Genomic DNA, 12,268 nt, shown 5'->3' with positions numbered 1-12,268 from the left:
GAATCGTCATCCCGTCATTTTTCTTCTTCCATTTGATTTTACCACTAGAGTCCAGAGTGGGAGTCATTGGTGATCTGTATAAGCTTCTTGCCCAGGGGTAGTACCTTAGCAATTTTGTGCTCCGTTTCATTTCTAGGCATTTCCTCTCAATGATTGAATGTGATTTTACATACAGAAATGATTTCTAGCTGAGATACAGCACTGAATTTTCTTCCCCATCCATCTCCCATGAGAGTTATTGCATCATTTATTACTTCTAAAGCATCCATCTGTGGGATTAGTCTTCACTGAAAAATTAGGAATGTGGGATACTTAATAATGCAGAATGGGCACAAATCCCTCTTTGTGGTTCCTGAAAGTGTCATCGTAAATCTCTTTGTCTGGACTATTTTCTTTGTGTTCCCTAGGAGTAATTCATGATAATAGTGATTGATAAACTTTTAACACTTAGGCTTGGTAAATGAATTAAAGTAAATGATGGGCTTATAAGGTAGCGAAGCTGGTCTCTAGGTATACTGTCATTTCTTTGGGTGTATAACCCAGACATAGTCTCACAACCATGTATGTACTTCCAGTGAATGTCAGTGTGGTCACAAAGATGTGTCTTAAGGCTAGCATGGCGTCTCCTTTGATTATGACAAATATTTTGATGATATACTGCTTAGTTTTTGGCTACTAGAATAGGCAAGGTCAGCTCAAGTCTCCAAGGGAATGACACCAGTGGACCTATTTTGTGTGCCAAAACAGGTAGTGGTTGGTATTCAAATCCCATCCATCCCATGAGAAGGACGTTTTTGTTCTAAAGTAATGTTTGTAACACAGATGACTTGCTCAGCTGCATCAGCTTCTCCCTGGGATTTGAACTACTGTTTTTCCTGGTTTAGAGAGACCTGGTCACATGAATCCATCATAAAACACTGAGAACCAAATACTCAGCAGTGGTAGCATGAGGGCCTGTCCCCTTTTCCTACCTACATTTATAGCATACATGAGTGGCCTTCTGGGCAGTTGCTTAGAAGAGATGGATTTCTTAGGATGTGAAAGTGAAAGATGCTTCCAATTCTGTCCCAAAGCAGTGACTGAATCAGACCACGCTTCTAGCATTGTAATGTCAGGACAGTTCACCTTTAGTGCTAGAAGAGTCTCACAGCAATCAGCACCAGTGCTAATGACTGCAAAGTATTTCTGGAGTTACTTAGGAATAGCCTGCTGGAGTAGAAGGAGTTCTAGTTTTTTTTTTTTTTCCTTGGAGCAGTCCATTCCTTTTTCTCTCTGTTCTTAGTCCTGTTTGAGGCCTAAGAGACGCTGTCCTTGAAGCAACAGAACAACATCTGGTTCTTCTTGCTCTGTAATTTTATGATCACTCTGAGTTGACATAAGCATACACTCTTGCCCCAGGAACAGTCCTATCCTGTTCCTCTCCTATTGTACCAGCATTTGTGCAATCTCACAGCAAACCAGATTGCACAATTGACAACAATTAAAAGTAATCTTTCTTTTATGTTTTTCCTCAGTTAAAACTTGGCCGTATCAATTCTCTGAGCAGGTCACTGCACTGGTGCCTGTAGTGTTGTCCAACCCAAAAAAGAAAATGTGGTATTGAGAGTTGTAATGAGCAACCTGATCTAATTTTAAAGTAAGCCCTGCTTTGAATGGAAAGTTGGACTAGGTGACCTCCAGAGGTTCTTCCCAAACTAAATCTTTCTATGACCTTTGTAGGACGACTGCTTCTTTTATTGGTAGTGCCAGTTTCTGCTGTCTTAGGGTGACCATTAAATTATGGCTTACAGAAAAAAGGTTTTGCATCAGCTATTTTTCTCCACTGAGAAGAAATGGAAGCTATAAATCTGTCTTGGACAGAGGAAATGAGATGCTTTTATTTAGGATGCTCTTGAGAGTGTTGGTGATGTCCTTGCTCCATTAAGGATGCTGATGTGACCTGCAAGATGTTTGTCTCAATCAAAGCACCTTCTCAAAAATCTATTGTCCCATTATAAGTCAGGACCATTTCCAGCACAGGAACCTGTAGTTCTGCTTGACCATACACAGAATTTTTGCAGAAGTTCTGGAACCAACTCTTCCTTGCCTTAGAAATGAAGGAAAACAATTGTTTGTCTTTCATTTATGACTTGGAAATGGAGAATCCGTCTCTGCACAGTATGTTAAATACCTAATGTATTCTGTTTAATCTGCCAATAACTTATGTTTCCTTAGTTTGAGAGTAAATACACACAATTCCTTTGTAAACCCAGCACGTCACCTGTTGTTCACTGGGACCCTGTCTATCAGAGTCTGCCTTCACTAGTATGGGTTCTAGGCTGAGTTGGCTTCCAAAGACAGCTTGCTGTCTACCCAGTTAGGAGTTAGAATGATGGGCGCCCCTATTCTAGAACATATGTCTATACTTTCGTATCAATGAATGTGGAGCTTTACTTGCTGTTAAGCTAATGTATCTTTAATCAATTTATTCTCTTGAATACGTGTGATGATGACTGTCCCCAAAGAGATTCAAAACTCCTGCTACTAATACAGAATTAGCCAGTATCTGAAGTTGAATGCCTTTTCAATTGTTGATACCATTCACATGTCAAAGACTTATTCTTCTGTCCTCATCTTGGGGGGGGGGGCGGGGGGAAGAACGCAAACTAAGGTGTATATCATCAAATACCATACTTCTATTTGCTGTCTTCTAATTCTTGTCTCTATCTTCTGAAAAAGCAGCCCAGCTAGAAGAGCATGAGTTGCAAGGATGCAGCACACAGACTGCACCAAGCAAAATACAACGCAGAGGTTGGCTTCAGGTAAGAAACGGTTTGAAAGAATGCATCATTGAACTAATTCTTAGATCATGAATAATTTTAGGGGAAATTGGTTGCAACTAGCACTTGGGACTCTTGGAGAATCTGAGTCTTGGTTTGGTCTGGATACTGAGTGACGATGTGAAATGATACCCTGACCAGTTCTGTGTCTACTTTGAAGCCTAAAGAGGCAAATCTCATTGAAAGGGTCTGGTTTCAGTGACATCCATCACAGAAACTTTTGTAGCCTTGACATGATTGGCTCAATCTGTCCTCCAGCAGAACAGCTGTTGCTTGACATCTCTGATGGCAAGCCTAGAGACCTTATCTAGCACAAAGGATGGAAAATCTCATTTTGGAGATACATCCCTGTCTGTCACTGCTTTTCTGCACCCTGAAATAGCATTAAGGGACACAGAGGTATAATTTACATTGCTTGAATTATAATCTGTGACAGATTCTCCTAGATCAGAAGACAGGAAAATGCATATAGATAATAAAAATAATCTGGCCTATGAGAAGTTTGGAGCCATTAGCTACATAGTCGTTGGTTCACTGGAGAAACCTCAGTGATCTTTTTTTTTTCTTCTGGCCTAAAGAAGGATCTGACTTAACCTGTGAAGGAGTATGACTTAACTAACAGAACAAATGTGAATTCTGAGCAACTGAGACATGTCATCCAATTAATTATCCTACTTGATTAGGAATCGCCCTGGCTGGATGTCCAGTCTGTGCTTGAGTGACTGGGGCCCAGGAGTCTGTGTCACTGCGGATCATGTGTTCATGTCATGCAGCTTTTCTTTTCTTTCAGCAAATATAGCACATTCAAGGTTTAAGGCTGTATTACTTTATTTATTGCCCTTACTGCTTAGTGGAATTAATTTTCCCCGCTGCTCTTTCTCTCAGTAGATCACTGCTTACATACTGGCCTGTCAGAACTTGTTTGCTAAATTTGCCAAATGTGTGGCTAGTCATAACCTATGTCATTCTAATCACAAGAGCCAAATGAAGAGAGAGGTATCTCCTCTTGACTGGATTGGAAAGTTAGCCAAATATAGGTAGCTATGCTGCTTAAAACAAGCTAATACTTGAGACTAGCTTAGAATGACACCTTAAGTCTTTTATCGAATTGGATGGGAGGGTAGCAGATTTATAGTATCTTAATAAACAACTGGAATTATTTAGCTAAGGAAATGTGCAACCACTGAGTGAGATTAAGGTTGTGCCAGACAGCAGTTTACTTTCCCAGTATGTTTTCCTGTGGGTTTTTTGGCTAGCTAGAGGACCTAGAAATTCATGTTCAAAGCTGTCCAACTTCGGCTGTGCTAAGGTATGCTATGAGGTGTGAAGATAGACTTATTGAAAGAACACATTCTGTCAAAAGCCAGGTTGCCTTAGGATATTCTATCTGGGCCGTCTCTGCTCCTGGCTCTTACAAAGTGGTAGAGGAGTGCACGAACACCAGCATGAACTAACTCACATAACGGATGACAATTCCTTCTCACCTTCTCAGCCTGTCTTTCTTAAAGAGCCTGTGCCTCTATCCATCCATGGCAGCACTCCAGTCTTGCGAGCTATCCCACTGTATCTTTGTGATCCCAGTGAGGTCATAGCCCTGTAACCGGATACAAGCTTCTGCCTCCTCCTGTTTGTTCCCCATGTGTTTGTTCTCCATTTGTGTAGATGCATTTCAGAGAGGCACCCGTGTGTGCCAATTCCCCAGAAGCAGCTTTGAGAGCTTTCGCCATAAGGTTGTTCCACCAGCACTTCTTGCAGCATTTCATGCCCGCGCTTTAAGTGATTGCAGACTTCAGCTGTTTTGTTGATTGTTGTATCCCTACCCCTATTTTTTCACTTATCTGGTGAGGTGAGGGGGTGAACCTGCTCACTTTGGTGCCAAACACGTGATGCGTGCTGGGCCTGACCCACTCTGGGGTGGGTGGTTTGATTAGGGCAGTTAAACCATAATGCAGGGGCCGTAAGGTGAGCTCAGGGAGGACAGAAACCTTCTGTGGAACAGAGGGAAAAGGGTTGCTTGATCTAGTTATTGTTATGTAAAATGTGATGATTATTCTTTTTGTACTGCTGATAGCACAAAAGATGTCTAATTTCTTTGAATGCTTCTTTTAACAGAAAACTGTGGAGATTAAAACAGAAAGGGGGCCTAAACTCTGCATTAAACCTCCTCTTGGGTATTCTGAGGATTTTGAACCTTATGAGAGCTTGAGCGTGGAGACAAATGGCGATGATCCTCTCCGTTACTCCCAGGTACAATTGGCAGTTGCCTTCTATTGTTCATGGTAGTGTCAATTGAAATGCGAACGGACCCAGGTATCGGTCTTGACTAGAGCATGCAGACCCAGTATATGGTGTTTCTTTCACTTGATAATTTCACATTGATGACATGTGATATAAAGAAGGAAAAAAATGATAAGAAAAAGTAAAACTACTTTGAAAATCTTATCTCAGTCAGCAACACTGTAACATGTTCAGTCCTGATTTAAAGAGGTAAATATTGTCTCTTGGATAGAACCAGGGTATTTCATGCAAGGAGACCCAGTTCACTTAATGATTGTCCACATGAACGTCACTCTTGTCTGTCGGATTAGAGAACGCTTAAACAACTTTTTCAGGGTTTAGGTTAATTTTTGAATTATCGTGCTAAAATTTTTGCATGTCGTTGTTTTACCTAACAGAAGTCAGAGTAAAGTTTTAAAAATATTATAATCAATACAGTTGCTTTCCATCAAGGGTTGTTACTGCATCGACTCCATTGTTTGACAGTTCAGCCTTCCATTTAGTTACTAATTGCAGTTTGTTCTAGCACAATTCACAAATGTCCTGTCATTAAAAAAAATAAAGAAATGAACAAAAATTTATGAATGGTTTTCTGCCTAACTAATTAATGACATCAGTAAAGCTTTTCTGGGTAGTGGAGGAGCATCTGTGTATGAAACTGTCTAAAGATCTTACCACTGCCATCAGAAAAGCTTCCCAAGCATATTTTCCTAGCTTGCATCTTTCTGTCTTTCCTATATTGCTTTTGAGATTATGATTATTTTTTTTACTCTACAAATCAGTAACTTTTTTACAGTGATGGATATTTATAATTATTTATGTGTAAGTAGTAAGCCAATAATTTTAAACAAAACCCCCTATTTTCTTTGTGTCCCAAATGGAAATACTTCTGATTTTTCTGGAGCTATAACTTGTTTTCTTGAATGTCTTGTTAAAATGAGTTTCAAACTGAAAGAAAGCGTGTACAATTCCCTGTCAAATAGCCAGAAATATTAGTCTTGACTGTTGTAAACACATGCTCAATATCAAGCCTCAGGTTGCTTATAGACCTTCTTTTTAACCAAAGTTTGCCTGCTCTTTGTAATATGTTTCTGTCAACATGGATTTCCTAACAAGTGCAATCTGTAGCAGAAGAGCAGCTTGAAGCTTTTCATTGCAAACTGAACATACACTGTCACAGTTCATTTGTACCTAAGATAGTGTCAGGTTTTCATTTTACGTATACGGTTTGCTTACCTATACTTATCGCAAACTCTAATACCAATAAAGTAGGGAAAAAAAGCATTTAAGATAGGCAAGGTCTTTTCTTTTTGCATTCATAAAAACACGAGGCTCTCCAGCATCGTCTATGCTCTTTGTGGCATATGCTGAGAGAGGCAGGGCAGTTTTTTCCACAGTAATTTTCAAAATAGATTAATTTTTGTATAAAATCCTGCTATGATGTGTCCACTTAAAAAAAACCTGTGCAAAGTGGAAGCTTAGTGCATTAGACCACATGTATCTTCTACTGTTTTTTTGAAGAACAGACGTGTATAAGACAGGTCTATTATCGGCTATCTAATTGCTTACAAAGAAGTTGCTATTACATCAGCTTTGCAGGCTTGTGAAGGCATTTGGAAAATCTGGATTGCAGCAAGCCTTCAGATAGCAAGCCAAAAGATACAGTAATCTAACTGTGTGAGACTGGAAAAATATATTACTTACTGTTAGTAACTTATTCCTAAAAATTGGTTTTGATCATAGAAATTCCGTGGCCTACAGAATTTGGCACTGAGTTCATGAGAAGATTATTTTTTTTCTCCTAGGGGAGGAAGAGGCAGCCACATTTCTTTATTTTAAAATGCGTGTTTGAGCTTTTCTGACAAATCTGTTTGAATTGTACCAGGAATTGAGACGAAGCATGCAAGTCAGTGTAGAAGAGAAAAGGATGGAAGAAGACTCTTGTAGCGATGACTATGACTCTGTTGAAGAGGATGTGTTTTCAGAACTATCTCCCACTGAGGAAACAATCACAAGCTTTGCAGACCTTCAGTTGAATAGCAGTAGATCACTGCAGAAGGAAGCTTCTGAACGTCAGGATACTGGGAGATGCTCTAGCCTTGATTCTGGTGCCCTTACTGTGTTGGAGTTCAACCAGGATCAAAGCAGTAAGTCTCTGTGTATTATGCACTCATATAGTACTGTAATAATTCTTTGAGAGCATTACTTTTAAGGGAATTGCTGCTGGTTAATCGTTGATGGTTACTCCATGCTCTCATGAGTTTTCTTGCTCTTCAGCAAACCTGTTGTTTTAATCTCCTGATTTGGGAGACTCGCATCCTCTTGCTACTAGGTTAAGAAATTTTTTGCAAAGACAAAAATATAGCCCTGGTTTAACCCGCGTATCACCAGGCCTAGACAGTTGAACTGAGATTGTCTCAGACTGTCTGTGAGATTTCTCAAGAGATTATTATCTTTTTTATATTTTTGCTCTTCTTGACAGTAATGCAGGTAAATATCTGGTACAGATGAGATATATTGGTACCTTATAATGATATATATTTGTTGCACAAAGTCAGTGCAAGCCATGCAGATGTACTTCTACATCAATAGAACAGGATCAGTGAAAAGGAGGCAGTATGGAGGTTATCACTTTGCCAGCATAATTAAAATGGCAAAATTTTAGCAGTTAAGATCCAGTAAGTTTTCTCTGACTAGCTGCTCCTAAATAGCTCTGAAATTGATTATTTCTGTTCCCTTATTATCTTGCAGACATGAAGTCACTACGAGTTCTCTCGGCAAAAAGAAAAGATAATGCTGAAAAGTACATTCCTGTCAGACCAATTGTGGTAAAAAATAAAATCACTCGGCCACTCTCTGCTGAGTTCTTGCAGCAGGAAAGACATGAAAGAATTTATTCTAGTAAGAAGTAAAAATATCTAATGTCAGTAATGAGAGTTTTCATGCTTTTTCCCCCTCTGGCTCAGATGTAATTTCAGCACACATCTGTCATTATGTGATTTTGCTTAGCTGTTGGTGGGGCGGGTGGGTTTTTTGTTGTTGTTTTTACCATCTCGAGTGTTTTGACTTAAGTAAAGTTGTGAGAAAGTCCAGAGCCTGTATACTTTGTGTACTTCAGCCTTCTGCTACATCTTCGCTACCTTCCTTCTCTTTTGGCTTCCACAGCATAAGACTTTTTCCCTCTTCCTTTCAGTCCTTGTGCTTGCTCTGTTTCCCACTTTCCTCATGGAGATCTGTTCCTTACGGTATTAACAGAAGAGTGTCTTGTCAAAAATCAGCAACTGATGCTGTGCTGGAAGATTTTGAACACAACGCATTCATAGCAATAAAGGCAGAGTTTTCCACAGCACAGCAAAACTTGCTCTGTTGCTGCTTGGGACTGCACTTGAATTACACCTTGAACACTGCAGAGCAGTCTCCAGTGCTGGGTAGATACGCTGGTATCTAGTACCATACTGGAAAATGTTTTTTCCTGTGCTGGAGAACACCATTTTAACAGCACTGCTACTTATTGTAGAAATCTGCTGCTAAAGTGTGGTCTCTACCTCGGCAAAAAAAACCCAAACCAAACCCCAGATCTAGGGGCTGAAATCATGGCTGCAGTTGTTATTTCAGCACAGTCCTTAGTTGAACAAGTCTGAACTTTTGTTTTGAGAGGTCTCAGATAAAGTTTTCAGACTTACCATACCCTGTGGTTAAAACACTCTTTTCAAAAAAGCAAAATCCAGGTGTGTCCCAAAAAAGCAATAAAGCTAATGGTTTTGAAGAGTCAAAAATATTAGTTTCTTAATTGGCAGAAAACCAAATTGAGGAAAAGAAGCTAATTCTTTTTGGCTTCAGAATAAATCCTCTCTGTAGCTTCTGAGACCCTCACCCACCATCTGTCTGAGCAGATGCTTGCTTTGACCACTTTCCAAAGATGCGTGTAGCATTTTCTCGGGTTATAATAGTGCTTGGTAGAACCATTTCTGTCCAACTACCACTTTAAATCCTGAAGTGAATTTCATTTCAGAGGGATGGTATAGCACAGAAAAATAACAAGGACTTTATTCTGTCCCCATATTTGCAGAGATGACTAATGCTTGTTGAAATTTTTTGAGTGTAGATGGCATAGGGCTTAAAAAGCGTGAACGCATGCAAATTTCAGTTCAGTTTTAACTTCCTGTCTTTTCAAGGTAGGCTTCGTGTCACTAGCACCCACTGCCATTTTACTCTCCTGCTTAATAAACCTCACTGCAGCATCATGAGCACGCTTGCGTATCAGCATGTTCTTCGCTATTTTCCCTTGATCTAAATGTCTGTACAACTTCAGTCTCTTTTCTTCCCTTGACTTTTGAAGTCCTTGAATATAACCATGTGCTTCTCTTTTAGTTCAATCTCAGATCCTCTATTGTTAAATTTTATTTCCTTTCTTTTAAACCTGTTTATAGGCTGTGACATTTCTGTTTCTCCGGGATGTTTGGGAAGATTGGAATGCATATGGGCATTTTGATGACTACTTAAGTGATAAGGTCATTTATTTTGTCTTGCAAATAGCAACTCCTGACTCCCCTTGTTTTGCTAGAAGTCTCTGGAGATTCCTCCAAAATAGCTGAACACCCCAGTTACACTGAAAAATTCTGGTGTGCTGAAATTATATATTTGTTTTTTTCAATGAACTGTTACAAGGAGTTTCCATTAAATACTGGAATAAAGCAAGTACCAAAAATCGTAAAACATAAAAATTACGTTTCTCATTTGTCAGTTTTTCTCCTCTTCTGATACTGTTTCAGCTGTTGTCTAAAGTAGATGTGACCTGGAATCTTAATACAAAAACAAATTGGAACAATTCAGCCTCACTTAGGAGGGTTACTGACTGCTAGCAAAGCCCCGTGTTGGTAACTGAATCGTATGTTTCAAATCTATGCTGTTGTAATGTCCCATACTTGTATGTCCGGCCTAATGAATATTCCTTCCTTCTTTTGGTGGCAGGACCATTAAGCCGACCAGAAAGACCGCTTTCAGCAACTCGAAAGAATGTGTGTGAGAAGGATCCTGATCTCTCAGTTTCAGCTGTGGTTAAAGCGATGCAAATTGAAAATGAAGTCTTGCAGAGAGATCTGCAAAGGCAGACAGTTTCTACAAGCCCTCAAAAGGTATGGCAAAAGACAGATGAGGAACCCCCCCATGACTTACAATCTCTTACACATTAGGATTGTGTATGAATGAATGGTGATGCCTCTTAAGTGCAATTGAATTTGCATTATTTTTCCATAGGGTGGTTTTCTTTAATCTGCTTCCTCAGGATAGCATCCCACAGCTCTCTCTTGATTTCAGGGATCGCTGCGCAACTGGTAGATGGGGTACATGAAAAGTCTGTACAGTCAAATGCACAGCTGCAGGCCGGGTTGAGCCATTTCCATTCTGGAAGCTTCTTAAACAAGATAATATGTGATTCCATACCAATAAATCCTACCTTTCTACTGGACCCATTAATATGGGCACTGTTCCCTGTTAATACATGCTCTGCTTTTGAAGACTACCAGCTACTAGTGAGGAAGAGCTAGTGTGGGTTTTCCGCACCAATGTGTGTACATCTCTTATCTCCAACCATGTTTAAAAGCAATTAAGAACTCACTCAAGGAAATCAGCAAAAATCCATTCCCTTCTGATTCAGGTCAGACCATTATTCCTTGTTAAGTTAAAGAATGAGGAGATTTGTGTTGACAATCCTAGCTAAACTTTGAGCATAACCAATAATTCAGTTCTCCTAACAGAAAGAAAATACATAAAGAAATTTAAGGATAAACTGAAATTTACAAAACTATCTGTCATGGACAGTGTTCATGGATTCAAAGTCTGCTTCCAGTTTGATGTTTAGGAGACTTAGTTTTTTTTAGGAAGGAAAAGAGAGATGCCTAGGCATTCTTGGCATTCATTTCAATTCTGAGAGTTTCCAAGACAGCTGACTACTTTAATCTAAGCCGATGCTCCCTGAAGTTGTGAGTTGATGTTATGATGAACATGTATCCACTGTCATCGCTGAGCCAGCGTTAGGTTTCTGGGGAGTTTGGGTTAGGAACAAAGGTGAAAATGTTCTTTTACTATAGGTAAGTACTTTACATATGATTTCACCACTGGGTCAACTTTTCAATCTTACTCCTCTTGTTTTTGAGATATTTATAGCTTTGTGATTGAGAGAACAAATTCCACTGAATATTCTCACATAATATATCTTCCTGCTAACATTAGGACTAATTTTAATATTATTGTGCCTAAATGAAAAATAATGAAATAATACTTAAAATAGACATAATTTTACCCTGACGCTTGAGGTGGAGTTTCAAAAACCCATTGTGAGTTCTCAGTCTTAAAGCTGACCTAAATGATCTTCCAAGTAATTTAATTTTGCAATTAAGGGATTGTGGAACTTGGCCTTTGATATTTAAATGTATAACAATGCAGAATTTTTAATACTAAAAAAGTAATTAACTTCTAAGCATTTTAAAGTTCTCTTTCTCTTCAAGAAGTATAGAAATGGAAGTGACCTAAGAACAGGACTGCCATTCCTCATCTAACTAGTTGCTCACTGTGCTGAGTATTCTGTCTCTGACAGAAGCTACCAACACATGTTTAAGAAAAATAACAAAGGGAGCAGGGTATACTTATAAAGTGGGGCACAGGAAGAGAAAGAGCCCAAAGCGTTGTAAGAACTGCAGGACTCTCACTCCGTTTTCTCTTAGATAGTCAGTCACTACTGATAGTTCTATACTTAAAACAATAAATCAAGTTTTTATTCTAATAAAACTGAGCTTTTTTGGGTTTAAAATCTTCACGATCCTTTTTAGGAGAAGGAGAAAGTCTACGCAGACTTAGTTGACTTTGGCCAATTCTGAGTCTTACCAAATGTATACAATGAGATTTCAGACACACATGTATATATTTTTAATAGTCATCAGAGAATGCTTTTATGTTACTCTTCTTCCACATAGAAGACCAAGCTCCAAGCTCAGCTTTTTCATTGCAAATCAAAACCAATTCTGTTAAATGGGCTTTACCTCAGTATGGAGTTACAGATCAGCTAAGGTTAGCTGAGACCAGAGCTGGGACCAAACTCTCATTTATTCCAGAGATGCAGACTGATACTCGTTATGTGGAGAACAATGTGAATGAAACATGTTCATCTTTTTCTT

At 39.1% G+C, this 12,268-nt stretch overlaps 1 protein-coding gene across 2 annotated transcripts in view; it reads left to right on the top strand.

Moving 5' to 3' along the window:
• Positions 1–12,268, top strand: part of KATNIP (katanin interacting protein) — a 60,102-nt gene that overhangs the window by 4,419 nt on the left and 43,415 nt on the right. The window contains exons 4-8 of one of the 2 annotated variants that reach the window (XM_054213177.1): positions 2,719–2,801; positions 4,932–5,066; positions 6,982–7,243; positions 7,848–7,997; positions 10,068–10,231. In XM_054213177.1, coding sequence (XP_054069152.1) covers positions 2,719–2,801; positions 4,932–5,066; positions 6,982–7,243; positions 7,848–7,997; positions 10,068–10,231 — 794 coding nt within the window. The remainder of the gene's footprint in view (positions 1–2,718; positions 2,802–4,931; positions 5,067–6,981; positions 7,244–7,847; positions 7,998–10,067; positions 10,232–12,268) is intronic. The other variant, XM_054213178.1, reaches the window with a different exon arrangement.

This window comes from Rissa tridactyla, chromosome 8, assembly GCF_028500815.1.
Source record: "Rissa tridactyla isolate bRisTri1 chromosome 8, bRisTri1.patW.cur.20221130, whole genome shotgun sequence".
In the NCBI taxonomy this organism is placed as follows: Eukaryota; Metazoa; Chordata; class Aves; order Charadriiformes; family Laridae; genus Rissa; species Rissa tridactyla.
The sequence above is the reverse complement of the archived record's forward strand: the minus strand, read 5'-3'. Positions and strand labels throughout refer to the sequence as shown.